The 25899-nt window shown below is 51.2% G+C and overlaps 1 protein-coding gene across 2 annotated transcripts in view; it reads right to left on the bottom strand.

The window, feature by feature from the left end:
- The window catches only part of LARGE1 (LARGE xylosyl- and glucuronyltransferase 1), a 513664-nt gene that overhangs the window by 27764 nt on the left and 460001 nt on the right, over positions 1-25899 (bottom strand). For both annotated transcript variants that reach the window (XM_045779979.2, XM_045779980.2), the window contains exons 10-11: positions 25345-25500; positions 9775-9938 (exon numbers count right to left, since the gene is read on the bottom strand). In XM_045779979.2, coding sequence (XP_045635935.1) covers positions 9775-9938; positions 25345-25500 — 320 coding nt within the window. The remainder of the gene's footprint in view (positions 1-9774; positions 9939-25344; positions 25501-25899) is intronic.

The following is a 25899-nucleotide window of genomic DNA, read 5'->3' as shown; positions in this document are numbered from 1 at the left end:
CGTCCCTGCTCTACCATTCGTCACTGTGCGACGGGCGCCAATCCCCAAAGCTCAGTGCCTTTATCTCGAAAACCAGCATAAACACACTTACCTGGCTGGTTCTTGTCTTTATCTGCTTCCAAACGCAGGTAGGAAACTGACCGAGTCACAACCCACTATAAACCTTCTCTTCTCAGACTCCTCTTTTCATGGGGGGCGGGGATGATTACATTAAATGATGTAAAATTCCCTTTCCAGCTTACAACTCCTGTGCCTCTCCTTCTCCCTCCGCAAAGATGTCCAGCATCCAGAAGCTGCACTGCTCTGTTAAAGCAGTGACCAGCCGTAGAACACTGAACCAAACACCTAACTGAGGCCTCAAGTTACCAGGAGCATTAAAACACGAGCGATGGTAACTACGATCACCAGTTAACTACGCACCAGCCCCTTTCCAGAGCTCCCCGAACAACCCTGTGCACGGCTCTCCTTTCCCTCCTTTCCCTGATGGAGAAACGGGGGATCCAGATGTCCGGTCAGCTTCGATCCTTGGACTTGGACCAGACCTGTACAGATGGGTACCGGGACAGGGCCTTGGAGAGAACAAACACACGCTGGGCATTTGGCAAGGGAACCGAAGAACACGTGAACGCTAGGGACAAAAGTGTGCCTGGCGTGATGCTGTCTTCTTTTGTCAGAGCCCTTTCTGCCCCAGGGTCCTGGCCAATTTTGTGAGGCTACAGGACAGGCACCGTGCCAAGGATTATGGGGGTGGGGGGGAGAAGAAAGCCCAGAGGAAAAAACCAAAAGATGCTTCCAATGGAGAGGATTCTACAAAAATGCTTGGAAGAGAAATCTACAAAGATTTTTTCCCCCAAAGGCATTAGAAGTGCCTGGCAGATCGGATCCATGGTTAAGAAGCAGCAAAAACCTATTTCAATGTTTTCCCTGCCCAGCAAGAAGTACATAATCAGCAGTCTCCTGGTAGGAATGCCCACTTTATACGGACAATTACCAGGAAATAGATTCCATGCATTTCCCTGCTTCTAAACAAAGGAAAATGGGCATACCTATCTTATGTCACTGGCTTTCTTGATGGACTTTCAGAATTTCCTCTCGGTAATTCTGTGAATTGCTGCTGCCAGGAGTTGCTTCCTGCTTCATGACGGAGGACGAAGATATTCATCAGGGTAAAACGCCCTCCACTTCTCATACTTTATAATACTTACTAATCAGATTGACCGGAGCCAGTTTTTTAAGAGGCTCTGCCTTCTCCACAATGCCTACTTCCCCGGGAACCTGCCTGCGGCTTCTGCCACAGGCCCGGGTCCCTGCTGGGCTCAGAGAATCTGGGGTTTTGAGTGATCCCCCCTGCACCTCGCTCTCACTGTCTGCGGAACGGAGGGGGCTGTGCATTCAGAAGGGACGGCTGTTCGTACGCATCCTTGGAGATCTGGGGAGTGAAGGGCAAGAATGATTTCTAACCTGTGGATAGAAGAGCTCCCATGTACAAGGCACATGGGTCTGGGGGGAGGAGAGGCCAGCTCCCGAGGGGGCACCCAGGGGAAAGAGAGGCCAGCTCCTGAGGCGGAGCTCCCCCACCCCCCCGCCACTGCCTGGGAGTTTGTGTGTCTGAGTTTTCTGAGCGGGGAGCAAGAAAGGGAAGCAAGGGAAGCAAGTCCTTCTTCTGAGCTCTGCCAAGGGTGTAACGTGAGAACCGAGACACAAGATACTTGGGTTCTCAGGTGCTGCTGACGTGGCAAACATCACGTCTGCATGGGCTTTACCGGAAACGGTGCCAGATGTTCCGTGGAACCCCTGCGAACGAAGAGGAAGGATGACCCAGCCACTCCTGCCTGTCTGCCACCAGCCCAAGCTTTCCGACCTCTCTCTCTTCCCTCAAAACCGAGCTTCCTGCCAGGACCTGAACAACAGCGACAGCCTGAGGTTTATCATAATGATGACAACCTATGAAATGTGATGGCGATACAATGAATCTCTACCTTTCTCTGCTGTTTCGAGCGCGCTGGCTGCATTGCCAGTGTTACTGCTTTTAACGTGCACCCTGACTCCGTGAAGTTGAGCTTCCCAGCACTCTGTTACAGGGAAGGAAGCTCGAGGAGGTGAAGTGACTTCTTTCAAGTCACATAGCTGCACAGTGGAGGAGCTGGATTGACACCCTGATCTTGTCTGACCCCAGCGCCCAGAACCCAGACCGGTACTCCGTGTGGACTGCGGGGCCGGCTGGGGTAAATGTCCCCAACGATCTTCTCTCCTCTGCCCGTTTCCCCAGACACAAATGTGTTCTTCCCTTGGGGTCACTTCTGTGCATTCCTCCCTCCTCCTCCTCGGTCTCTCTGGGGGTCTGCCTCAAAGACCTGCCGTTCTCTTGACCCTTTGCCTGGTTGTGTCTCCCCACACCTGCACCCTAAGGTCGTCCTGTGCAGCTCATGTCCACACGACTTCTGTGCCGAGTTGCTCTTTGGTCTCTAACACTGGATGATAAAGTATGTGGTACAGCAAGGACTGGGGACAAGAGAGAGTGTTTCAAGAGACAAAGGTTAATTCCAAACTACAGAATTTTCAGTTTGGAAAGAACCGTAGAGGTTTTCTCGGTCTGACGATGCCATCTTGATGACGAAATCAAAGTTCAGCCTCGAAGCGAGGCACAGCTTGCTGAAGAGCACTGGGTGAGGGAGCGCTAGAACCCACGGTCCTGACTCTGGGTCCCACGCTCTTCTCCGCGTCCCCGGAGGACCCACTATCACCTCACGCTGCCAAGAGAAGGGCAAAGGCTCAAGAAAGGCCAGAGAGATGTCGGGAAGGTCTGGATAGAGGCCAGGGCTACCCCAGGGAGTCCTGCTGAGACAGGAAGCCTCGTGCGCTGCCTAGGGACAAAGGAGCCTGCAGGGAGCAGCCAAGTCAGACACTACAAGACAGGGTTGGAAGGAATTCTAGAAGACCAGCCGGCTTCTGCGGGAATGGGGAGCTCCCTCCCTACAAGGCAGGTTGCACGGTATGGATGTGCAACGGTGGACTCTGGGGTCACACAGAATTGGGTTTGGACTCTGAGCTGTGTCGGTGATGAGCAAGAGATGACGGTTCTTTGGGCTTCCATTTCTACACGTGCTTAGCGCGGATCACAAAATGGCTACAAATCATTCCCCTCTCTCAATCCACAGCCTCTGGTGATACTCCCCACGCTGATTCTGGGATGGCCACGTGACTGGCTTCACACAGGACACGGCAGAGGCGTTCAACAGTGCTCCTGTGGGTGGGGGGCTTGCCCCTACCGACAAGCCTCCTGACGATGCTTCTCTGAAGTGCGCCGCACAATGTGTGACCCGCAGCAGGTACTCAGGATACGGCAGCTGCGAGGTCCTCCTTCGGTTCTACTTCTGCCGTTCGAACAAGCACCCGCCCAGCAGATTTACCCGCCCAGCAGATTTTTATTACGTCTCTACAGCGTGCAGGTGTACGTGCTGGGCCCCGGGGCGAACGAGAAAGACAAGATCCCTAAGCTTCAGGAGCATCTTTCTGGTGGAGGGAGAAGACACAGAACCAACCAAGACAGACTCCGAGGGAGCAAAGGGCTAAAGAGGCGAGTGGAACAGGAAACAGGATGGAGTAACCCTGAGGGCTGGCCTGCTGCGGATGTGAACTTGAGACTTGGGTAAGGAGAAGGACCCCAGCCCTGAGCAAGTCTGGGCAAGAAGCCTCCCCAGGCGAGGGAGCGGCCCTTGGGGGTAACTGAGTGTAGCCTGTTCAAGCAGGAAGAGAGGGCAGATGGGTGAGTGAGGGGCAGAAGGACAGGAGATGCTGGGGAGCGGGCAGGTGCCAGGTCACACGGGGCCCGGAAGGCCACGGCGGCAGCTGCAGTACTGTTCTAAACGCAACGAGAAATCATCTGATATACAGACGGTCCCCAGCTCATGATGGGTTGATTTAACAATTTTTCAAATTTACGATGGTGCGAAAGTCATATGCATTCAGTAGACACTGTGCTTTGAGTTTTGAATTTGCATTTTCTCCCCCAGGCTATCCATATGCAGGAGGGCCGCTCTCTCATGATGCTGGGCAGGGGCCGTCGTGACTCCCGGTCATCCCTGTGATCACGGGGGTCAACAACTGATATGCAGACAATTACTCTGCACCCAGACAGCCCTTCCGTTTCTCGCTCTCTGTACGGTATTCCATAAATTGCACGAGACTGTCAACATTTTATTATAAAATAGGCTTTGTGCTACGATGATTTTGCCCAGCTGTAGGGCACTGTAAGTGTTCTGAGCACGTTCAAGGTTGGTGAGGCTAAGCGAGGCTGCTTGGTTGGTTAGGTGTATTAAATGTATTTTTGACTTACGATATTTTCAGCTTATGATGGGTTTATTGGGCTATAACCCCATCCACCATAAGTCAAGGAAGCTCTGTATATTTTTAGAAGATCACTCTGGCTGTTACATGGAGAAGGGAGTTACCTCTCACTCTCTAGAACGGTGCTTTTCAAACTGAAGCGTGCTCAAGGGCGCCACAACCCAGATTCCCGAGCCCCGCTCTAGAGGTTCCCGTTGGCTAGGTCTGGGTGGCACCGAGAATTTGTATTTCTAACAAGCTTCTGGGTGATCTAAAGCATGGGCTCCTTTACCTCACCTGCCGTTCTCTTTCCTCCACGCGCAGGAAACAGAGAAGACCCATCAGCCACGTGAGTCCCCAGAGCTGCACTTAGTACTTCGGTAACTTTGTCAAAGGAACCCAGAAGAGCAAGCCTCTCCTGGCCAGGTGGCAAGGCTGCTGTGACCGGGAGCCCTCCTGGCCGGCCCCCTCCGTCCCTACGGGTCATTCTCACCTGCTGCTGGGATGGAGGGCAGTCTCGCGCTGCCCGGAGAGGAGCTGGCTGCAAGCTGTAGCCGGCGACGTTCATTCTTTCTGAACAGAATTCTAGAGGGAGCTGGGCATGGGAGCCCGCATGCTGGCGCCCCTAATTCATTGTGGCACTCACGTAGGGCCTACTTCTGACTCAAAGGTTTACAAACACACCCGAAATGTTTCTTCAATTAAAAATCAATCCAACAGGCACCAGTCAGCCTGCTGCATCATAACTGGATGTGTAGAACGGAGCAGAAGGAGAATTCCTACTGTCTCCATCGGCTTGTGGTACTGCTCTGTTTTTATCATGTCCTGCTAAGCCGCTCTCGTTAGGCTGTGGAAGTCCTTGGGCTCTCTGGGGTCTTGTCAGGATGGCAATACTTGTCGCAACGTGTCAGGGGGGATCGTGTGCCTGCCACACCAAGGGACGCGTACGCTTTGAAGGGAAGGCCTCTGCGGTTAGCGTCTGCAGGAGATGGGAGAGGGGCCGGGCTTTTCTTTTAAGCGGGCTGGGAGGGAAGGTCCTGCCGGGGTCCTGCAGCCCCAGCCGCCCGGGATGCTGCTTCTAGCTGGCACTAGAAGGAGGGGCTCTGTTTTGCCTGTATCCTTTTACTGATGGCAACTGTATACAGAAGGATGGATTTGGGATGTTAATAATTTAAAAACCTTTCTAATTGCCTGTACATTCCAGATGGTGAATTCCATAGCTAGCACAGACGTAAAAAACGCTACGGGAAGGGAAATGGGTATTTGTTGTAGACCTACTACTCACTGGGCATGTCAGAGCCCCTTATTTTATAAAACCCAGACGCCAATCTGTGACCTTGACAGTATCGTTGCCAATTCACAGATAAGTTGGATGAGACTCAAAAAGCCTGAGTAATTTGCCCAAGTTCACACAGCTAGTACTGGTAAAGCTGGACTTTGAACCCAGATGTTTCTCTTTTTGTTTTCCTACTTCACCTCTCCTAAATACGGACCATGTGCAGAGGCTGTGGTCAGGGATCTCAGATCTGTAAATATTCACTGAATGCAAATATATGCCAGGGGCTTTCACAGTCTCTCATTTAATCCTAATCAGGACCCGAGGAGGCGAGTATTTTTTAACTCTCTTTATAGAAGGAGAAAGATAACCGAAGGTGTTAGTGACTTGCCCGAGATCTCTAGCAGAGGAGCAAAGGAGCCAGCAGGATTGGAACCCAGAGCCCTTCGTCTGAGTCTGGTGGCCTTTTGTGCGGTACCACAAATATGAAGATTTTAGCCAATGGGGCTATCAAATGATGGGGAGCCTCTGACTGTATCTTGGGGCCAAGTCCTGGCTATGCACGGTCTCATCTGGTCATGACAACAACCTTGCAGGGGAGCTACTGTCATTGTCATTCCCAGATTACAGATGAGGAAACCAAGGCTTGGAGAGCTGATTTGTCCAAGGGTCAAAGCCAAGAAGTGGCAAAGTCACCAAGACCCCACAATGCCTGACTCCAGGGACCAAATTATTCAAGGTCAGGGCACTTGATTCTGCTTAGAAAGTATGTCTGATTTGTCTCTTTCATTTTCTCCTGAGTTTGGCGGTACCCACTGGCTACTCATCTTGATTCAGCATATTTTGTTGATAAATGGACCGTATGAATAGGAGGCATGAACAGGACCAAGGAAAACCAGGGATGCTCTAAGAGGTGAGAACCTGGGATTATCTGGAACTCACTCACCTGGGCAGATTACAGTCTCTGAGCTTCAGGTAACCCATCTGAGGGGCCTGAGTGGCATTTGTGTTGCCCGGAGAACAGAAGACTAATCTCAACCATCATTCAGCATGAATCTCAAGGATTGGATTTTATTTTCATTTGTAATGGCATAGGGGAGAAGGGAAGAGAAATGGGAAGAGAGGTCTGTTACGGCCAGGTCATTCGCTCAAGTGCTGAGCCCCCAAACCGAAGGCTGGGTGAGAAGCCAAAGGGACACAGCAGTTCAGGGGTGACTCCGGGGCTCTGGTCTAGCTCAGTTCCTTATGGAGCCTCACTGATGAGTATGAGCCAGCGGGGGGCCACCTGCCCTGGTTTCCCCAATGCCCTCTGTGATCCTATCTGCTCCCCTCTTCCTTACCCACGCCTTAAGCTCTAACCACACTAGAGCCTGTGTGTTCCCAGCGGGCCTGGGGGCCTCTCTGTTCCCTGAATATGCTGCATGCTCCCCTTCTCTCCCTGTGTGCTTTCTACCAGCCGTCTACTCGGCCTCCAACTCAATGCAGGCAACATCTCCCCTCCAATCCACTTCCTGTCTCTTCCTTTCTGTGCCCCTCAGCCGCGCTGGGGGCTCCTCCCACAGCACCTCTCTAGAGTAAGCACCTACTACCTGTCTGTGGCAGGCTGAATTCTAAGCTGGCCCCACAACTCCTGCCCCGTGGCATACACACCTGCACAACTCCCTCCCTTGAATGTGAGCCGAATCGGGGAATGGGATGGAATGCCACTCCTATGGGTTACGTGATGGAAGAGACCACAGAGAGTCTCCTGCTGGGTTTGAAGAAGTAAGCCGCCAGGCTGTCAGAGGACCACATGGCTAAGACCTAAGGGTGGCCTCCTGTTGCTCAGAAGGACCCCAGGCAACAGCCAGCAAGGAAACGGGGACCTTGGTCCTAAAACTGAATTCTGCCAAAAGCTATATGAGCTTAGCGGTGGACCCTGACTCCCATGAGATCACAGCCCCAGCCAACACCTTGATGGTAGTCCTGGGAGCTGAGCAGAGGACCCTGCTAGCACCCATCCAGACTCCTGAACCCCCAAACTGCAAGATACTAGATGTTATTTAAACTGCTGGTGATTGGTTCTACAACAGTAGATAACTAATACACTGAGTCGTGAAGATGCTATATACTCCTTGAAGGCAAAAACAGGGTTTTCTTATAAATACCCCCGGCTTCACAAGAGCCTGGCACACCACAGTCATAGACGCTTACACGATATTTGCCGAGTGGTCACACACATGTTGGAGATTCGGAACCCGAGGCCACAGGAGGGGAAAGACTTTGCTTGAGGTCACACCGCAGGTCAGGATGGAGCTGGGGTGAGCAGTTCTGTGCTTTTCCCCTTTGTCCCAGCTCATCTTACCTGCTACCTGATATGCTCAGCAAGTTCTCTGTGTTTCTGCACAGGAGTCCTGGGGCCTATGAACCTCCAAAAAAACCCCAGTCAATGGAGCCACCGAATTTCACGAACGAGCACCTGCAATGCACGGTGGGACTCTGAACGCAAGGAATTCGCTCCCATCAGCCACGCTCCACATGACTCATTCCTGGATGTCTCCGGATGCAAGGTTCCACTCACTCCTCCTAACTCTAGACTACTTTCGGCATGTGCACCTCTTCGTGTTCAAGTGCTTGCTCCTCCACGGGTTTGCCCAGGCTTCGGTCACCCCCACTAATAACAAGCCACATTTACTGAACACCTAACAAGTGTGCCAGGCACTGCTCTCAGCACGCTACAGGCATTAACGCTATTTAATCCTGGAAACAGTCCCATAGAGTCACAGCCATAGCTGGACAGGCATCTCCAAGGTGACTCAAAGATAGAATGAGCCAATCAGATTCCCTAATTGTGGGAGGTGACTGGGAACGGTAGGAAGGAAACCGGAGGTAGGGAGCCACTGTGGGCCATGTGTAATCGAAGAGAAAGCCGGTCAGTCGAGGTGGGAGGGAGACACACAGGACACCAGGTATGGAAAAGTACAGCCTTGAGTGAGTGACCTCGGGGCTTTGAATCCAGGCAGCCCCTGACAGTGAGAGGTGCTTTCAAAAACATAAACTGAATCATATAACTTTGTGTAAATGTCTTCAATAACTTCTCACCACACTGAGATTAACCCAAATGTTTTGGTGAGTTTCTAATGTTCTATAATCTTAATCTCATGCCACGTCCCTGCTACGCTCAGCCACTGCTCTTCTACCACATTTTTTATAATAATTTTTTATTATATTATGTTAGTCACCATACAGTACATCCCCAGTTCCCGATGCAAAGTTCCATGATTCATTACTTGCGTATAACACCCAGTGCACCATGCAATACATGCCCTCCTTAATACCCATCACCAGCCTATCCCAATCCCCCACCCCCACATTTTGGAATGTGTGAGCCTCCTCCCACCACAGGGCCTTTATACTTGCTATTTATCCACCTGGAAAAAAAAAATTTTTTTTCAGCAACTCACATTGCTGACTCCTTCTTTCATCCTTTAGTCTCTGCAGAAATGTCCTCTCCTTAGATTTCCCCTGACCATATCACCTAAGGAAGGTCTCTCTCTTGACATTGTTATTATCAGTCTCAGTTCCTTCCAAAGCACTTATCACAATTATAACCATTTTACTCAACTATTTATTTGCAGTTCACACCACGATACTCATGTTCTTAACCCTGGCTGCACATCACAAGCATAAAACAATGCAAGGTCTCCGCCACCCAAATCTTCTTACTTAACTGGTCTGCAATGGAGCTCGAAGGTGAATTTGTTTTAAGAGCTCCCCAGGTGATTCAGTTTGTCACCCGCCAAAGCTGACAAATCAGTGCACCAAGCCACATAAGGGTGGGGATCACATCAGTGTGTCTGATAAAGGCTTGATGGGTGTTTGTTGCATTAATGCACTAAGGAAAAGAAACACCAATTGCTTTCTAGCAGTGAGAGTGGTTCCAGAATATGTGTTTCCCTATAATATGCCCCTTTTCCTTGAGGTAATCTGAATAGAGCTCTATTCTTTAGAATCGATTTTTCTTCTATTCTCAAAACCACTGCCCTCACCAAAAGACAAGAGCCCTCGGTTTTCAGTGTTAGAGAGGAGTGTGACCTGAGCCTAAGTCTGTCAGGCCATCTCTCCCTTCTCCCTTCCACTGGGTGTAGAGCTGTAGGGTGGGACTGCGGGGAGGTCAGGGCCCATCTGCCTACCTGTCCATGGAGAGCTGAGCAACCAGGGTGACGTCTGTGTTGTCCGAAGCCGGCTCATACTCATAATGCAAGAAGTACAGGTGGGTTCGGTGGACGGTGAACCGCTCTCGCCGGAACTCATAACACAGGTCGTCCTCATCGAGCTCGGAGAGCTGCTTCTGGAGCTGAAATGTAGGAGAAGGGAGTATGGGACCAAGAACGGAAGCCCCAAGGAATGAGGAGCCTGCCCTCACCTGAGTTGGTTACTCATTGGAGGTTACTGATGGGTCAAATGTGGGAGGACAGGATCACTGGTTTCAGTTTCCTCTGGAATTTAATTTCAAAAAGACAATGATGAAGGGCAGTTGTCCTCATCATCTGAGAAACAAGCCCTCTCTGAGCTGAGAATGATGGTGGTCACCACTGACAAATATATAAGCAACCACAAACTCCTTAAAAACAAACAAAATGCTTTGGTAGGTGACCTAGTACAACAATTCCAAATAACAGGGAAGAAAGTACAAAAATCCAAAAGGAGCAGTGATTTTGCATGAACTTCTCTCCCACCTAGAGCTACAGACTTCAATCTCTGTACCAGGTATTGACGAGAAAGACTAAACCAACCCACAGACAAAATTTAAAAATCTGTTCCTTTCATTTCATCCAAGTCTTGGAATCCACTCTTCTTTCTTGTTTCTAACTCTCAGCAAGTCCTGATCCCTTAATCTGCCTATGGAAATTCTTTACGTAGTTCTACTTGCCTTCCTACCCCACCTAGTGCAAGAGCTGGATGACGTGCCAACAGGGAACCAAAGACTTAGCATCTGACGTGGGCAGATGCGGATGCACAATATCCAGATCTGAGTATGCACAGCTGCCCAACGCACAACCATGTCATGACAAGCCCACCAGAACCCTCCCGGGCAGGGGTGACTGGGCCTGTTCCATAGATGAAGATTTGCAGTGAAAAAGTAAAAGAACTTCAATAGGGATAGAAATTAGATCAGTGGACGTGTGGGGGCGGAGTGGATGGACTGGGAAGAAGCAGGAGAGAAGTTTTTTGGGGGATGGAAATGTTCTATGTCATGGTTACAGGGATGGTTACGTGGGTGTATACATTTGTGAGAAGTCAACAAACTCTACACTTAGAATGGGTGGATCTATTATATGCAAGCTGTATTTCAATTGAATTTGCTGAAGGCCACATGGCTGGTTCTAGTATTTTTTCTGTGACATCAGCCTAGTCCATCACACCATGGCGGATAGTTGAACGCAGATTACACTTTACATGGCTAGAGCTACTAACCCAGCTGAATGTAACAGAGCAGTTTTCCAGGAAGGTGCACATACATTTTAAATCTCCAAACCGATAGTGTAGTAAACAAGAATTCTATTAACTCACTTCTGTATGACCCTGTCTCAGTTAAAACCATTGTCTTGATAGATTAAGCTATAGCCTTATTTCTTAAGACGTGTGCGATGGCACATGACTGTGTTTATCCCTTCAAGTCTTCACCCCTTCCCACATCTCTACTCTTCTTCATGTGACTTACTTTGGCTAATAAAATGATAGGGAAGGAACACTGCCCTCATAACGAGACTAGGCCTCGAGAAGAACTGCATGTTTCTCGCACCTCCCCCATCACCACGAGACAATGCCTGGGTGGCCTGCTGAAGGATGAGACACACCTGTAGTAGAGCAGAAGCTCTGCAGTTGCCCCAGGTGTAGGGGCAAGCCCAGCTGAGCTCAGCTGCCTCGATAAACACTTCTCACTGTACCCCACTGAGGTTTTACAGGTTTGGAGCCATAGATAACTGATGGGGGGGGTCACTGGCATTTTGTGCAGGGAGTTTTTGCATTATGCGACCTGTCCCATGTATCCCTGAACAGTTAGCCTCCTGGGCACCAGCCCACGAAATGCTTGTAGAGTTCTCCAGACAGCCTCGTACAACTCCAAATGCACCCACCTACTTCCAAATGCCGCTTGGGGGGGATAAGTGGAGATTCAATGATCGAGGAGATATTCTCACCCATCATAAGATTTCTAACTCTTAACAAGGATGCAGTCAAGGAGACTCTTCCATTTTTGAAGTTCGATTTGAAGTCCTGGCCTATTTGAAGATTCCTATTAGGCCCAATAGCGTGACTCATGTAAGGCCAGGAAATGGGAATTCTCATTCCATCTAATATTCTAGGAGCCAAGGGCCCCCTTCTGAACTGCAGGATTAAACCTAGATCCTTGCTGACAATCATATCCTCTCTCTCTTACCCATCGCCCTCCGTGTACCCTGTATTTGCACCAGTGATCCCTCTGCTTCCCAAACCTGCCTTTCCCTCCTTCCCTCTGCAACTCCGAACCTGTTCTTCCCTCTCTACTGCCCTCCTTCCCCTCCCCTGCTCTTCTCCACCAGGGGACCTTCTATTTGCCTTTCAAGATTCAGGCTGGATGACACCTCGTCTGTCTCTGAGACCTCTGCTAGCCCTGCCAGGTAGAGCTGGTCCACTTCTCTGGGCCTCAAGAGCCCTCAATTCATAACTCCGCTAAAGCACTTGTCAGTTTGATCTGAAATTATCCAAGGGCAACTTTCCTGGAGACACGGTGACACTTTATCATTGCCCCTAGCACCATGCCCACGACATGACAGATGCTTAATATTCATGTGCTGCACGCATAAGTATCTGCTACACAAAGACTGTCATCATTAGAAGGCCTGTCTTTCTAATTTTCCTTTCGCATCCTCTAATGTTATGCATAGAAGGTGATCATTCTTTAGCCCATCATCTCCTATATTTGCAGTTCAAGAGTCTGTGATGGCTGAAAATGTGTTGGACAGCACACAGACACGCACCCGGCTCTGTCCAAGGTGCTGGGTACACGTGATCCCTTTCCTTGGAGCCCTCCAGTCAGGCATGTGCTGAAAAGCCCTATTGAGATCTTGAGGTCACTCAGGGAGATCGAACCTGGGTCTGTGTCCTTCCACTACAGAGCTACCTCTTCAGGAAAGATGCTCATTAGGCCTCAGGTCAAGAAGTACATGCAGCACCGTGACTGAGGTGACGGGTTCTATCCCACTCCTGTCCATACAGTCTTGGGCGAGTGGGTGAGGTGCTTAATTCTGCTGAGCTTCGCCTTCCTCAAGTGTAAAATGGGGATGATAATAGGAACTACTTCAGGGGGTTGTAGGAGGATTCCAAGAGATCCTGCACACGCAGAGTATAGTGTTTGGAGTAAAGACACAGCAGATGTCGTCTGTTACCATGGTGGTTATCAGAGTTAGGAAGGGGAGACACCTGGGTGGATGCTTTCTGTCCTTAGTCACCACCTGGAGGAGACAGCAGGGCGAGGACAGCGAAGGCAGGAGCTCGCTGAGCCTGGAAGCATTTCTGCCTCATGAGTGTTGGGGACACTCCCCATATCTTCCTCCTTGAGGAACCCAAATATACCTAGAAACCACAATGTCACCCCCCAATGGGAAACTTAACCAACTCATACCTTCCTCTTCTCTCACCCACACTACAAAAGAACACTCACAATTATTCTTTTTTAGAGAATAAACATCTGCAAAGCTTTTTGCAAAAGCAGGGTTGTTTCGGGGTGGGGGTTGCTTTGTGTGGTGTTTTTAACAGGAGTTAATAGGAGTGTTGACAGGAGCGCATGGCTTCTGGTTCAGTGAGGACAGGAGTGGGAACATGTGAGGATGGGCGTGGATGTGTGTGTGTGTGGGGGGTCTTTCTTTGATGAGCCTTCGAAGAGAAGGTATCCTCATCATGTGAGAAAGGAAATTAGTGGCCAGAGCATGAGAAATGCATGTGTGCATAGGGGTTTCTCTCTCTATACGCAGGCATAGACCCTTGAGTCAGGGGAAAATAACATTCCAAGGTAAATAGCTCCAGGAGCCATTTTCTGAAAAGCACCCATATATAGTGGGTTCCTCCAGGCAGAAGCTGTATCCCATTCATCTCTGAATTTCCTGCACCTAGAACATCTAGCCTCTACTGGATGTACTCATTTTAAAAAAGGAACAGTGACCAATGAAAGTGCTCCCAGAACTACCAAAGCATGGCCTGACCTGGTTGGGAGGGTCTACCAGCAGTCCGAGGAGATAAGTAACCTCTCTGAACTTCCTGGTACCAATGACATGGTTCAGTGGCATCCACATCCCTAGGTCACCTGTGGCCATCACAGTGCTTAAGGGGTAGGGTCGAGAGAATGCTGTTGTCTACCAACCACACTGGCTATTGTGGCAGGCTCATCAACTATGATGTCTGACATACGATGTCAGAATCTATGGAACTCTGGACCAACCAGACTGCCTTCCTTGAGTTTAATATTATGAACATTCTCAACATGGCGGCTTATACCTTTGCTCCACTAATACGGACAAGCACCTGCTCTGTGCCGTGGTGCTAAATGCATTCAGGTGGACTGCTTTATTCATTCAATCCCTCAGCACACACCTCTGTTTTACAAAGGAGAAAACTGAGGCTCAGAAGCTTTCAGTAATCTGCCAGTTACATGGCTAGGGAGAAGCAGATCCGGACTGAGAATCCAGTCTTGGGACCTCACACCAGGGCCATCTTTGCAGTGCAGTGACTCCTCTCCCAAGGGATACATGCAAGGATCAAAGAGACTGTGGAAGACACAATGCTCCATGAAAAAGCAGGCCATAAAAATGCATATGCAGTATGATCCCAAAACAGCAGAGAGACAAACAAACAAAAAGCCACATAGAAAAGAGACCAAAGGGAATGTATTACAATGCTAACAAAGCTTTTCTCTGACTGCTGGGTTCACAGATGAATTTTATTGGCTTCTTTATACTTTTCTGTCCTTAACGAGTTCCCTGCAATTTTCTCAAAGGAGCTAATGCGTGTAAAAGTGCTTTGTAAACTGTAAAGTGCTGCACAAAACCCAAGCAATGTTATGATTACATTATGTACCTTTTCAAATTCTGATCGAGGATTTCTTATTGCTGACTGCATGGCTGATGTTATCTCAGAGGGAAGGCTGGAGCAGCTTAAAAACTACCTCCTTTCCACCCAGGGTATGGGTGATTTCTCCAGAGAGACGCTGAGCTGAAGGGAGGGCTTTCATTAACAGGGCCTGAACGCTACCGCACTCCATACTGTGGCCAGGGCGGGTAGTAGGCTCCTGACAAGCCAGTCACAGAAACAAAAGACAGATTCTCCTGAGATAAAACACATTTGCTAAATTGCTTCTTTGGGCAGCCAGCTGAGGCACAGGGAGATTTGGACTCAAGGGAAAATGGCCCTTTAAGCAGTTTGCATTTATTTCTTCCCATCCTTGAGGACTGTGGCCTGGACTGACCTCTGAGCCATCAGAGATGATGGCTGGTCATGCCGGAGGATTCAGAGGGGCTGGAAGTACATCCCTGGCTCCAGCCTAATGGACTTCTGTCCAAAGTCAGGAAAAACTACGGAGAGAGGTTATGGGGATAACCAGAAACGGAGACCTAATCCCCCTGACGTTCATTTTGACCTTGAGCAAGTCATTTCTCCGATTCCTAAGATAAAGAGTTTGGGGTTCAGAAAAGAGCTCTCAAGGATCGAGTGCTCACTAGGGTCAGAGAACATACTGGGAGCTTTGCAGGCACTTTCTCAGTTAATACTCACACTGACTCTGCAGCTAAGCGACAATGGTCTGCCTTGTTTACAGATGAAAGCATTCCTCATCTGATAGTCTAGCCACCTGTTCAAGGTCACATGATGAGCGAACAGAGCTGAGCTATTACCTCCACATGTATTTTCTCTGCGATCTTGTACATAACCAAGTCACTACAATGCCTTGTTAATCAATCTCTGGGGCTCTTTCCAGGTCTAATGCTAGATGGTTCTAGGACTACAGGGGACTGAATGCATGTACCCTCCATGGTGGCAGGGACCTTCTGCATACACCAAGATTCATGGTCTCCTCTCTTCCTGGGCGCACAGCCAGGCTGCATTGCAACCTTCCTGCGTGGCCAAGTCTGGTCATTGGAATGTGGACAGGTTCTCACTACTATGGGCACCACTTCCGAGGCAGACTCACGCACACTCCTCTCTGTCGGCCGGAGCAAGGGCATCCAGGAGAGGTGTCCTAGGCTCCGTGGAGCGCAGAGCCACAAGATGGAAGGAGTCAGGGCCCCTGAACCTGGAGAAAAGCCACCTGCCAAACAGAAACACCCATCTGGACTTTGGTGAGTAATACCCTTCCAGCATGCGGAGCCCAATTTACAATTGCTTGTGTTACTTCAACACACCGACTCGCCTCTTCTAGCCAGTGAGTGATGCAGACAGAGTACAACAGACCAAGCAAGGAGTCTACTTCTTCTTGTGACGCCTCTCCTTCTGATGCCTCCACAGCACGGGTGGAAGTACCTGGTGGGTGAGGTAACACTCCAGAGTCCTGCTTGATACTTTCAACGTTTACCTTCAGGTTTTCTGGCGCCCTGACACCCAGGACTTCATCTGTTCTTCCCAGTACTGAATGAGACAGGCAGGGCTGCCCTAGTGCCCTCAGCTGCTTTGCCCAGAGAAGCTGGGGCTCTAACACACGTCTCCTGAGACCTACACCTCAGGGCTCCTCCCTGTGGTTTTCCGGGAAGCAGGTAAGCTTTGTTAAACCAGCCGGACAGGCAGAGAAAGATTACGAGCTCACTGGTTGCCTGCTGTGCGTATTAATCAACGAGGTTCCGGGAACTCAAAACACTTACTAAGGAAAAGCAAATCATGGGCCACCTTCCTTCTCTCATGGGACAGGAAAGGCATGGATTTAGGTCTCTTCAGGGAACGTTCAGAGAGAGTCTTTCCAGCACTCAGGCTGTGAGGAAACAATGAGGAAAAGGCCTGGTCTCCTCCCTCCCAGTATCCATATTCATCCATACACGACACACAATTAATAGGCCCTTACTGTAGGCCAAGCCCTGCGCTAGGACTGGGGAATGAACCCCAGTTTCTACATTTAAATTGTTCATCTGGTCTGGGTGGGGAAACACAGAAGCAAGTCGGCAAGCATAATACTGCATGTTCATAATACCAGTGAAACTTAATGAGGGTGGGGAGGCAGGTGCTGTAGGCCACACTGACCATCCTCACTGAGCCTGTCGGGCCGACTAGTTGTGATTCCCATTTTACAGATGGGAAGACTGAGGCACAAAGAGTCTAAATAATTGGCCCAACCTTTCATATTCCTTAGATTTTACCTGCGGCAGTCTTGTTCCAGAGCTGCCCTCTTAGACGCTGCACGAGGAGCCGGCTCGCGGAGGATGGGTCTGCCGGAAGAAGAGGGCAGGGAGCGGCTGCAAGCAAAACTAGGGGAGAGCACCTGGCACGTGTGGACAAATTACGACCGGAGCCCAGGAGCGTGAAGAAGGGATGTGTGCAAGCTGGAGCTGGCCAGGAACAAAGCAGACAGACCATGACGCTGTGCCTGCAGCCCAGACGCACCAGAGTAGCGTGACCTTGTGGTGCCTCCCTTTATCCTCACCCCTGGCCTCGCAGGCAAAGGCTATGATCCTTCGGGTTTCTAGAACTTAACACGCCCATGGGGGCTGGCCCTGTCTGGCGCTGTCCACCCGGGGGCTCCGCTGCCGACCGTGTGATGAAAGAGCTGGTGACACGCAGCTCGCACGTGAGAGCAGTAATGCATTCTGCTTTTCTCTGAGGTTTCTCCGGGATACAGCTGTTTCCACAGAGCCATCTGTTCCCTGGCACGGCCATGCAGACTGATGCCATGAAGTGTGTCTAGAGTCTGCTTATATATGTCTTATTTTTAACTTCTAATTGAGCCACAGGGACGCTGTGGTCTTATCTTCTGGGTTGGCGTGGTATCAGGGAACATGGCCGCGCAGGCCACCCAAAACCCTTGTCGGATGAGGGAGCTGAGTTTGGAAACCCTCCTTCCAGAGGTGAGGGGGGAGTCTCAGAGTAGCTGGAAGGGAAGGCGTCAGGACAAGCTTTCTGGCCAATGCTTGGAACCAGGCCTCCTACGGAAGGGCGGCACTCCGCACACCTTAACCCTTAACCCCATGAGGGTTGACCTCATGACAGCCTGACCATTTGACAGGTGAGACTACTGTGGGAGGGGAGAGTTATGCCTGAAGTCCTAGATCTAGTGCTCGGGTCAGGTGTTCTGATGTCAAGTACGGGGATCTTTCCAGCACTCCACAGATGCTTCAAGAAAAGGACTTATAATAGTTCATGTGTTCACCAAAATTCACTGAGCACAGAATGGGTGCCACGCTGTCTTTTATGGGATGAAGATACACTGATGAATGAGATAAAAATCCCTGCAGTCACAGAGCTTCATTCTGGTAGGGAGAGACATAATCAACAAGATAAAAAAGTCAACAATATAATCTATTGAGGAGTGATGCGGGCTCTGCAGACCCAAAGTCAGGAGCCCCAGGAGACAGGGGTGCCGGGATACAGGGCAGTGGGTACTGCAGGTGTAGACCAGGGAGTGTTGCAAATACCTCCAGAAAGACCACTCAGCTGTGGGTCAAGCTTCATATAGGTTCCAACACTGCCACCACCCCGTCCCGTGATTTCATTTCTCTGAGCCACTATGACCTCCTCTAGAAACAGAGGTAATAACTACCTTGCAGGGTTTGTGAAAGAGTAGGAAATGGTTACAAGTAGAAACCACTGGAATGATCGCTGAATAACCCATCGTTTTCATTATATTCACTTGATAGATGGAGCTCCATCCACTTGGGAAGCGAGGCCCCGGATCATCACTTCTGAGTGACACAGACCTGCTTTCCAATCGTGGCCCGCCGTTTAGGGAGCTGTTTGCCTTTGAGCAAGTAACTCATCCCTTCTGAGCTTTGGTTTCCTTATCTGTGAAATGTGACTCATAAAGCCTACCTCCCTCGATCGGGGTGAAGATTCAAGTTGTACTTCCTTTTCTCTTTCCCTGCAGGAAACCCCCAATTGGCAGAGGCTAAAAAAAGCAGAGGAAGGTCTTGAAGCGACACAGAGAGCTGTCTCCGTTCTAGGAGACCCAGAGTGACTAACGTCTAGCGCAGGGAGACAGACCCAACAGGCTTCAGCGTCTCCTGTGTCATCACTCGGAGACTGGTACGGGTTTCCTGGAGGGCTGTCTTGGCAAGGATGCTGGGGCGGGGGGTGGGTGGGGAACTGAGCCCGGGTGGAATGGGTGGGACCATTGATTAGTGATGTCTGCAGTGGACATGGGCTAAGGAAGCTCTAAGTCTGCAGACACCGTCCACTGACTTACAATTCCACATACAGGTCAAAACTCGCTGGCATCGTTTTTTGTTGTTTTTTTTCTTTTCTTGCACGTTTTGGATGTTTGCTGTGTTTCGCAACTGAACTCCTACCATGACCATGCACGATTCTTTCACTCCGGGTCTTTCTGACTTCCATATCATTGGTTTTTCTTTCTCCAGCTGCCAGACGAAGGAGGAATGGGGAGGGGAGCCCAGAAAGGGCTGTTTCTGAAGCCGATGAAACTGAAAGCGACAGCTGTCAGAAAGAGCTCCGCAGAATAAGCAGGACAGTCCCAGGCCATTTCCTGCCAGGATAAACAGCATCCTCCTTCCCCTGGCCAATTCCTGCCCCCTTGGCCTAGAAAGTGCCATCTTACTCACTGAAAATTGTAAACTGAGTTTTGTATACTTAGGCTACCAAGGGAAGCATAAGTCCTTTACCAGAGTCCCATCCAAATTGATTAAAACGTACACATGCCAACAGCTCTGCGTTTTGCAAGGTGAGATTCCTCGAGCTGGAAAACTCCCTCAGGTGGAACAAGGCACTCTTGATGATACGGCATCGTTTTATAAATACAGTGCTTAGGGAGAGATGCAGGTTTCTGAATAACCAATGTATGGAAACATGCCACCCTATCAGCCAGGCTGCTGGGGACACGAAGGGGGGTAACCTAATTTTTACTGCTCTAGAGGACAGGACTCAGACCAATGGATTCCTTAGAGAAGGGAAGACTACACTCACCATGAGGAAGAACGGGTTAGCATCTGGAGCTTTCCCCAACAGCGGAGTAAGCTGTTGTAAGTGATGAGCTCCCTGCCTTTGGGAGGATTCCAGCAGAGGCCAGATGCAAGCCTGTTAAGAGATGCTGTACGATTTTTGCCATGGACTGGGGGTGGAGAATATCCGTGATTATCCGCCTGTGTTCTGTGGAGCCCCAGGGTTCCCTGCATACCCTTGAGGGGCCGGGTTCCTGAGGAAAAGGGAGGGACGTTACGGGGCAGGAGAGGCTCTGTGTCACACCAGCTCCTGTCAGTCTAAACCATGGACGCAGCCAGCTCTTGCAAACCGAATCGTCTTGTGCTAGAGCAAGAACCCCACACACAGAGTCTAAAACGGGGGCCCGCTCTTCCCCTCGTAGCCTCACACTGGCTTCCTGAATTCATTCATTTATATTCTTTGGCAGCAAAGTCAGCCCAGTGGCCTCTCCTTCCTTCCCGGAGTCTCTTAATTGGTGGGAGATGCACTTGGGATCGTGTGGCCCAGAGCGAAGCGGACGGCCCAGCAACGCTTTACAGACGGAGCTCTAAGCCACGCTGCGGGCTCCCCCTCTGCCAGGCCTGCCTAGGAAAAATGTTCATCAAACCTGAAGACCCCTCATAGAACAACCGATTTGGACCCAACATCAGATGGGTTCGGCACTGCGATCTGTGAAAAAAACGCATCTCAGCGAACGCTGTGCTCCTGGTGCCGAGTCCCATTTTTGGTGATTTAACATAAAGTATCCATGAAACACTATGACAAAGGCATCCCTGTCCCCCATTTATCAGATGGTGAACCGAGGCTCAGAGCACTCACATGACTTCTCTGAGCCACGCGTCTCCTGAATGATTGAGCTGCGATGACAAGTGAGCCCACCGTCTTATCACCATCATCATCACCCCCCTGGTGAAGAAATAACAATAATGAACTTGTGCAGCTGTTTATGTTCTCACACTGCCTTCCTCTGAACGTGCCCTGTTCCTGTTCACCTCTGGTCTCTGCTGCCCCTGCTGCTCCCTCCCTCCCACGAGGTCCACGCTCTATATGCCCTCATTCTGCCTTTTTGGGCCTTCAAATCCCACCTCCTCCAGGAAGTCTTCTGTGATGCGCCTTTCTCCCTTAGTGTGTGAAACGCCCTTCTCGTGTGCTACTGAAGTGCCGGCCTGGTCCGGTGCCTCTTATGCTGGAGAACGACCCCCCCTCGTCTCCATCCCTCGCTAGTGCAGGCTTCGATTTGCGACGCTCCTTCCGGATCCCTAGCCCTGTGGCTGGTGACTGTTGGAAGGACCAAATGCCTGGCAGACACTGTCACAGGAGGCCTCTCCCCTCCAGGACCTACAGTCCCATTAAGAGATTCCTGACTTCATTTCTTCGAGACTGCCACCCTCTTGTCACTTGTCAAAGCTCTAACGACCTCCTCCCACAGAGCAGGGAGCATCCAGCATGGGCCCAGATCCAAGATCTTCCCCTTTCCCGCTGGCTCTGTTTGCTGCTAACACTTGACATGCTGCCGAGGACCAGGCGGTGGAATTCCCTGCAGGGATGCGGTTCCAGGGACCCAATGTTACAGCCACTCTTCTGGCCCTGGCCCCTGCCACACGGGGAGTGGGCTCAGCCGAGGAACTTGGCTGCAGGAGGGTACAGGGCCTGCCGTCTTGATTTACGAGGGCTCGTTGCACCTGCCCCTGTTCTTAGCACCCACCAAGCAACCCACCTGTTCTCGCCATCCCCGGTGCTGCTGCCCTAAGTCAGAGCCCCAACGTCATCTTTTCGCCTGGGGCGTAGCAATGTTCTAACCGGCCTCCCTGCCTCTAACCTGTCCCTCTCACTGTGTGAAGTCCCACTCAGGGAGTCATTTCCCTCCAATGTCAATCTGACCACGATTAAAGCCCTTTGGCGGCTCTTCACTGCCGGACAGGTCGGAGTCTAAACTAAGCACAGCCAAGGCCCCTCTGGTCAGCTTCATTCTTGTCACTGCCGACATGCCTGTGCTCTAGGACACCAACGACCAGCACGTACTCCTTGGGCTCCCTGCTTTCCAGCTGCTCTGCCCTTTACCCGGTACTTCCTTGTCTCTCTTATTTGTTCAGTTCGTTCAACATATATTTGTTAAGTGCTTATGATGTGCTTGCTTCTCTGCTAGAGGAAGGAGTCCCCGGGGGTGAACAGGACAGGCAAAGTCTCTAAGGGTCTTCTATTTGGGAAAAGAAACAGGAGACAGTTGCATGGACCTACTAACTGTGAACAGTAGCAGGTGCTCTGATGACAGAAAACGGGGCACATCGCAGTGCCTTCCGGCTTTACTGGAGGTGAGGGGCGGGGCAAGTTTCTGAGGACGCTTCAGAGACATGTGGATGCCTGGGGGCAGGGTGTTCAAGCACAAAGGCCCTGCCCTGGAACTGAGCCTGGAATGCAGAAGGAACAGAGAGGCGGTGGGTGTGGCTAGTGTACAGTCAAGGGCAGAGTGTTCGGGTAACAGCTGTGGAGAGCCTCAGAGCGGCCGCCCTCTCGTTCTCCGTTCTCCTGCACCCAGGGAGACCATTGTCTTGGCATCTCTGACACTTGTTACGCGGCACTCGACTTCCCTATAGGGACGGGGTCAGCCTCTAAGTTCAACCCCAGCGCCCTGCACGTGGCTGGCATTCACACATGCCTGTTGAGCAGATAAATGCAGTCACAGATTATGAGAAGGACCACTGACGCCGTCCCCACCCTGATGACCTGGCAAGCCGGTGGTCGGAGAAGCGGGTGGGTCACGTCTAAGGGGAGTCCCACCTTGTGAGATGCTGAACAGCGCACTTGGGGGACTCACGGATGGGGACGATTAACTGAGGGCTTCATCCTGCCAAGGCTTTTTTCCATGCAGGAAAATACAAAGGCAAGAGAACGGTTTTCATTTAGTGTTTGGGGGAAAAAGTGCCGAATGGGCACGCAGATATTGATGATGATGGCAAATACTGATTTGAGCAGGAAGGAAAAACCAGAAGAACACAGTGTTTGTCAAAACCTCTAAGTGCTTCCTAGAATCTGAGCCAGAGTTCAAGGGCTTAATGGTATTCTTTCCTCCACTGCCAGTGGGAAAGAAGGACAGACACCAGCAAAGGCATGGAGGGTGATGTGGGGATGGGCCAGAGCTCGAGGGGACTCCACTGTGACCTGGGAGCCAAATACCGGAGGGCAGGGTGACCTTGGGACCAGTCATCCCGGTAAAGGCCCAGATGAATGTATCCTCCAGACCTTCCACAGACCCTCCCCTGCCTCTGGGAGCCGAAACGGATTCTCATGATGTCCAACATAATATAAACAATAACGACAATAGTAATAAAACAGAATTCTGACTCTCTCACTGGTTCACAACATCCTTCCCACCTGCCTCCAGCCTTCCTGATGCTCAGCTTCTGCTGTTCTCCTCCTTCCCCTCCACCCCCAGGGCACACTGGCCAACATTCAGGTCCTCATATCGGCCCTGGCCTGCCCCAGGGCCTTTGTACTGGCTACTCCCCCCTACCTGGAACGTACTTCCTCTGCTCTTCCACCTCCCTCCCCAGCTTTCCTGAGGTATAACTGGTACATAAAAAATTACACATCATGAAAACAATTTGGTGAGTTTGGACGTACGTTACAGTCACATTACTTTCACCACAATCAAGGTAATAAACATATCCATCGCCCCCCACCCCCTGCCCACCCAAAGTTTCTTAGTTGTGTGTGTGTGTGTGTGTGTGTGTGTTGAGTGTGGTCAGAACACTTAACATGAGACCTACCCTCTTAAAATGTTTCGGTGCACCATACCCTGTTAACTACAAGCCTGCAGCGAACAGCAAATCTCTGGGGCGGTTAACACTGCACCCACTGAACAGGGGCTCCCCGTAACCCCTCTCCCCATCCCCTGGTAACCAGCATTCTGTTGTCTAGCTCTATATGTGGCGTAAGGCATCATGCAGTATTTATCCTTTGGGGATGTCTTCTCTAGCTCAGCCTACCATCTCCCTGGTCCACCATGCTGTCACAGAGGGTAAGGGTTCCTTGTTTTTTAAGGCTGGACAACATTATGTTGGACTCACAGAGCACATTTTATCCGTTCATCAGTGGATGGGTGGGGGGGTCTCCACCTGCGGCTGTCAAGATTATGCTGCAGTGACCGTGGCAATGCACCGACTGCCTGGGGATCCCAGGCTCAGTGCTTCGGGATACATCCCAGTAGTGGGACTGTGGGGTCACAGGACAGTTCTGTTGGCCACTCCTGGGGGAGCCGGCCTCCTGCTCGGCACTGCAGCCACAGCAGCACGCACTCGACCAGCAGGGCAGCGGTCCAGTTTCCCCACCTGTCACCAATTTGTTATCTTTTGTTCTTTGCTAACAGACATCCTAACAGGCGTGAGGGGAGAGCCCCCTACAGCTTTGATTTTGAATTTCCCTCATGCCCTGCTCTTCTATGGCCGGCTCTTTCCCGTCATTCAGCACTCCGAGGGAACATCACCTCGGAGAAGCTCCCCATCCACCATGCCGACCCTGCAAACCAGTGGAGTAGCCCAGCTGCTCACTGGAGCCACTGGCTGATGGCTTTCCCTGAAGGTTCATAGTTACCCGCTGTGTTTCCCCCACGAGAATATTAGCACCGCGACGGCATGGACCGGTGTCCTTTTGTACCTATGAGTCCTCTGTGCTCAGAACGGAAAGGCCCTCAGTAAATGTTCGCTGTGTCTAATACTGAGGGTCAAGGAAAGGGAGGAAATACTTATTGAGCGTCTAACATACGGCAGAGGCGGAGCCAGGTGCTTCAAATCCAAGTTCGACTTAGTCTCAAAACACGCCTTTACCTTTCGCATCTCCATTTGGTGGTTGAGGAAACAGGAGCACAGAGAGGTTGGGTAACTTGCCCGAGGTCACCTACTTGGTAGCTGGAAGGGATTCAAGCCAAACCCAGGTCGGCCTGCCCCGCCAAGCCCTGACCTTTCCATGACGGTGTGCTGTCTTCCCCACTTCCTGCTCCCCAGAACTTGAAGTCACTCTCAGCTTGGCTCCTTGCTGGCTGTGAGCAGCCGCCGAACCTCCCTGGGTCCCCACTCTCCACTCCCACTGGGGAGAGCAAGAAGCTTTCTACACTCATCAGACGAGATACAACACAGGAAGAAATGATAGGCAGCAAAGAAACAGGAAGGTGCAGGTGGTAGCTATGCCTGCGCCCGCGTACCTAACACTCTCTTCGCCTGTGCTGACCCTCCAGGAGCCAGGTACTTGCGCAAGTCTCTGATGGCACCCACGCACTGACCGTGCTGACTGCTGGCTCTCCCGTGTGGGGCCACGTCCGCAAGGGCCTCGGAGTCTCCCGGCTATGGAGAGAGACCCTCGCTACAGTTTCACGGGTGCTCTGGCTCCTTCTCATTCCTCTGCTTGGAAACGCACTGCCGACTGACCCCCCGGCCCCGTCCGAGCCGAGCGTCCCCCTCTGCACCCACAGCGATGAGCATGGAGGGGAGATACGGAGTCACCGGCCTCCCCCACCAGAGGGAACGCCCAGGACAAGGGCAGCGTCCTGTCCATCTCGGGTGTGCCGAGCCTGGCATGGGGGTGGGGGCGCCCCGCGAGCCACTTACATTTTCACTGTTGACATCGGCCTCACTGGGGCAGCCGAAGAGCTCTCTCCTTAGCAGGTTGCCGTCGTACTCCAGGAAGGTCAGGTAGAGGTTGCGGAAAAACTCCACGTGCTTGTTCTTCACCCGCAGCTTCTTGGGGGAGTTCCAGTGAATGACCTGGCAGGGCGACAAGGAGGCGGGCAGGTGGGGAGGACCTCGCGCTGGCACGCAGACTCTCCTGGCCCCTGGGTCTGAGCATCGTTTGTGGGCTCGTCCATTCACTCGCTCGCTCGCTCACTCATTCACCGTTTACGGTAGCAGGGTGAAGAGGAAGGGCGCTGAGGCCAGACGGCGTGGGTTCAAATCCTGCCTCCGCTCTTGGGCAAGTGACTTAGTCTCTGTGCCTCAGTTTCCCTGTCTGTGAAACGGGGGGAACAAGAGCTCCTGCCTGTGTCAGCATGTAAACTTCTGTCTCTCAGCTCCCAGCCTGCGTGGTGACACTGAGGTTGGGCTCTGCTAACCCTACTTCTACTTTGCCAGCCCCCTCCTGTTCGATACCACCAGCCAGGGCCGTAG

Source organism: Ursus americanus, chromosome 17 (assembly GCF_024610735.1).
Source record: "Ursus americanus isolate L20-20 chromosome 17, mUrsAme1.1.p, whole genome shotgun sequence".
NCBI classification, from domain to species: Eukaryota; Metazoa; Chordata; class Mammalia; order Carnivora; family Ursidae; genus Ursus; species Ursus americanus.
Note: the sequence above shows the minus strand (reverse complement) of the source record. Positions and strands in the feature narration are given on the sequence as shown.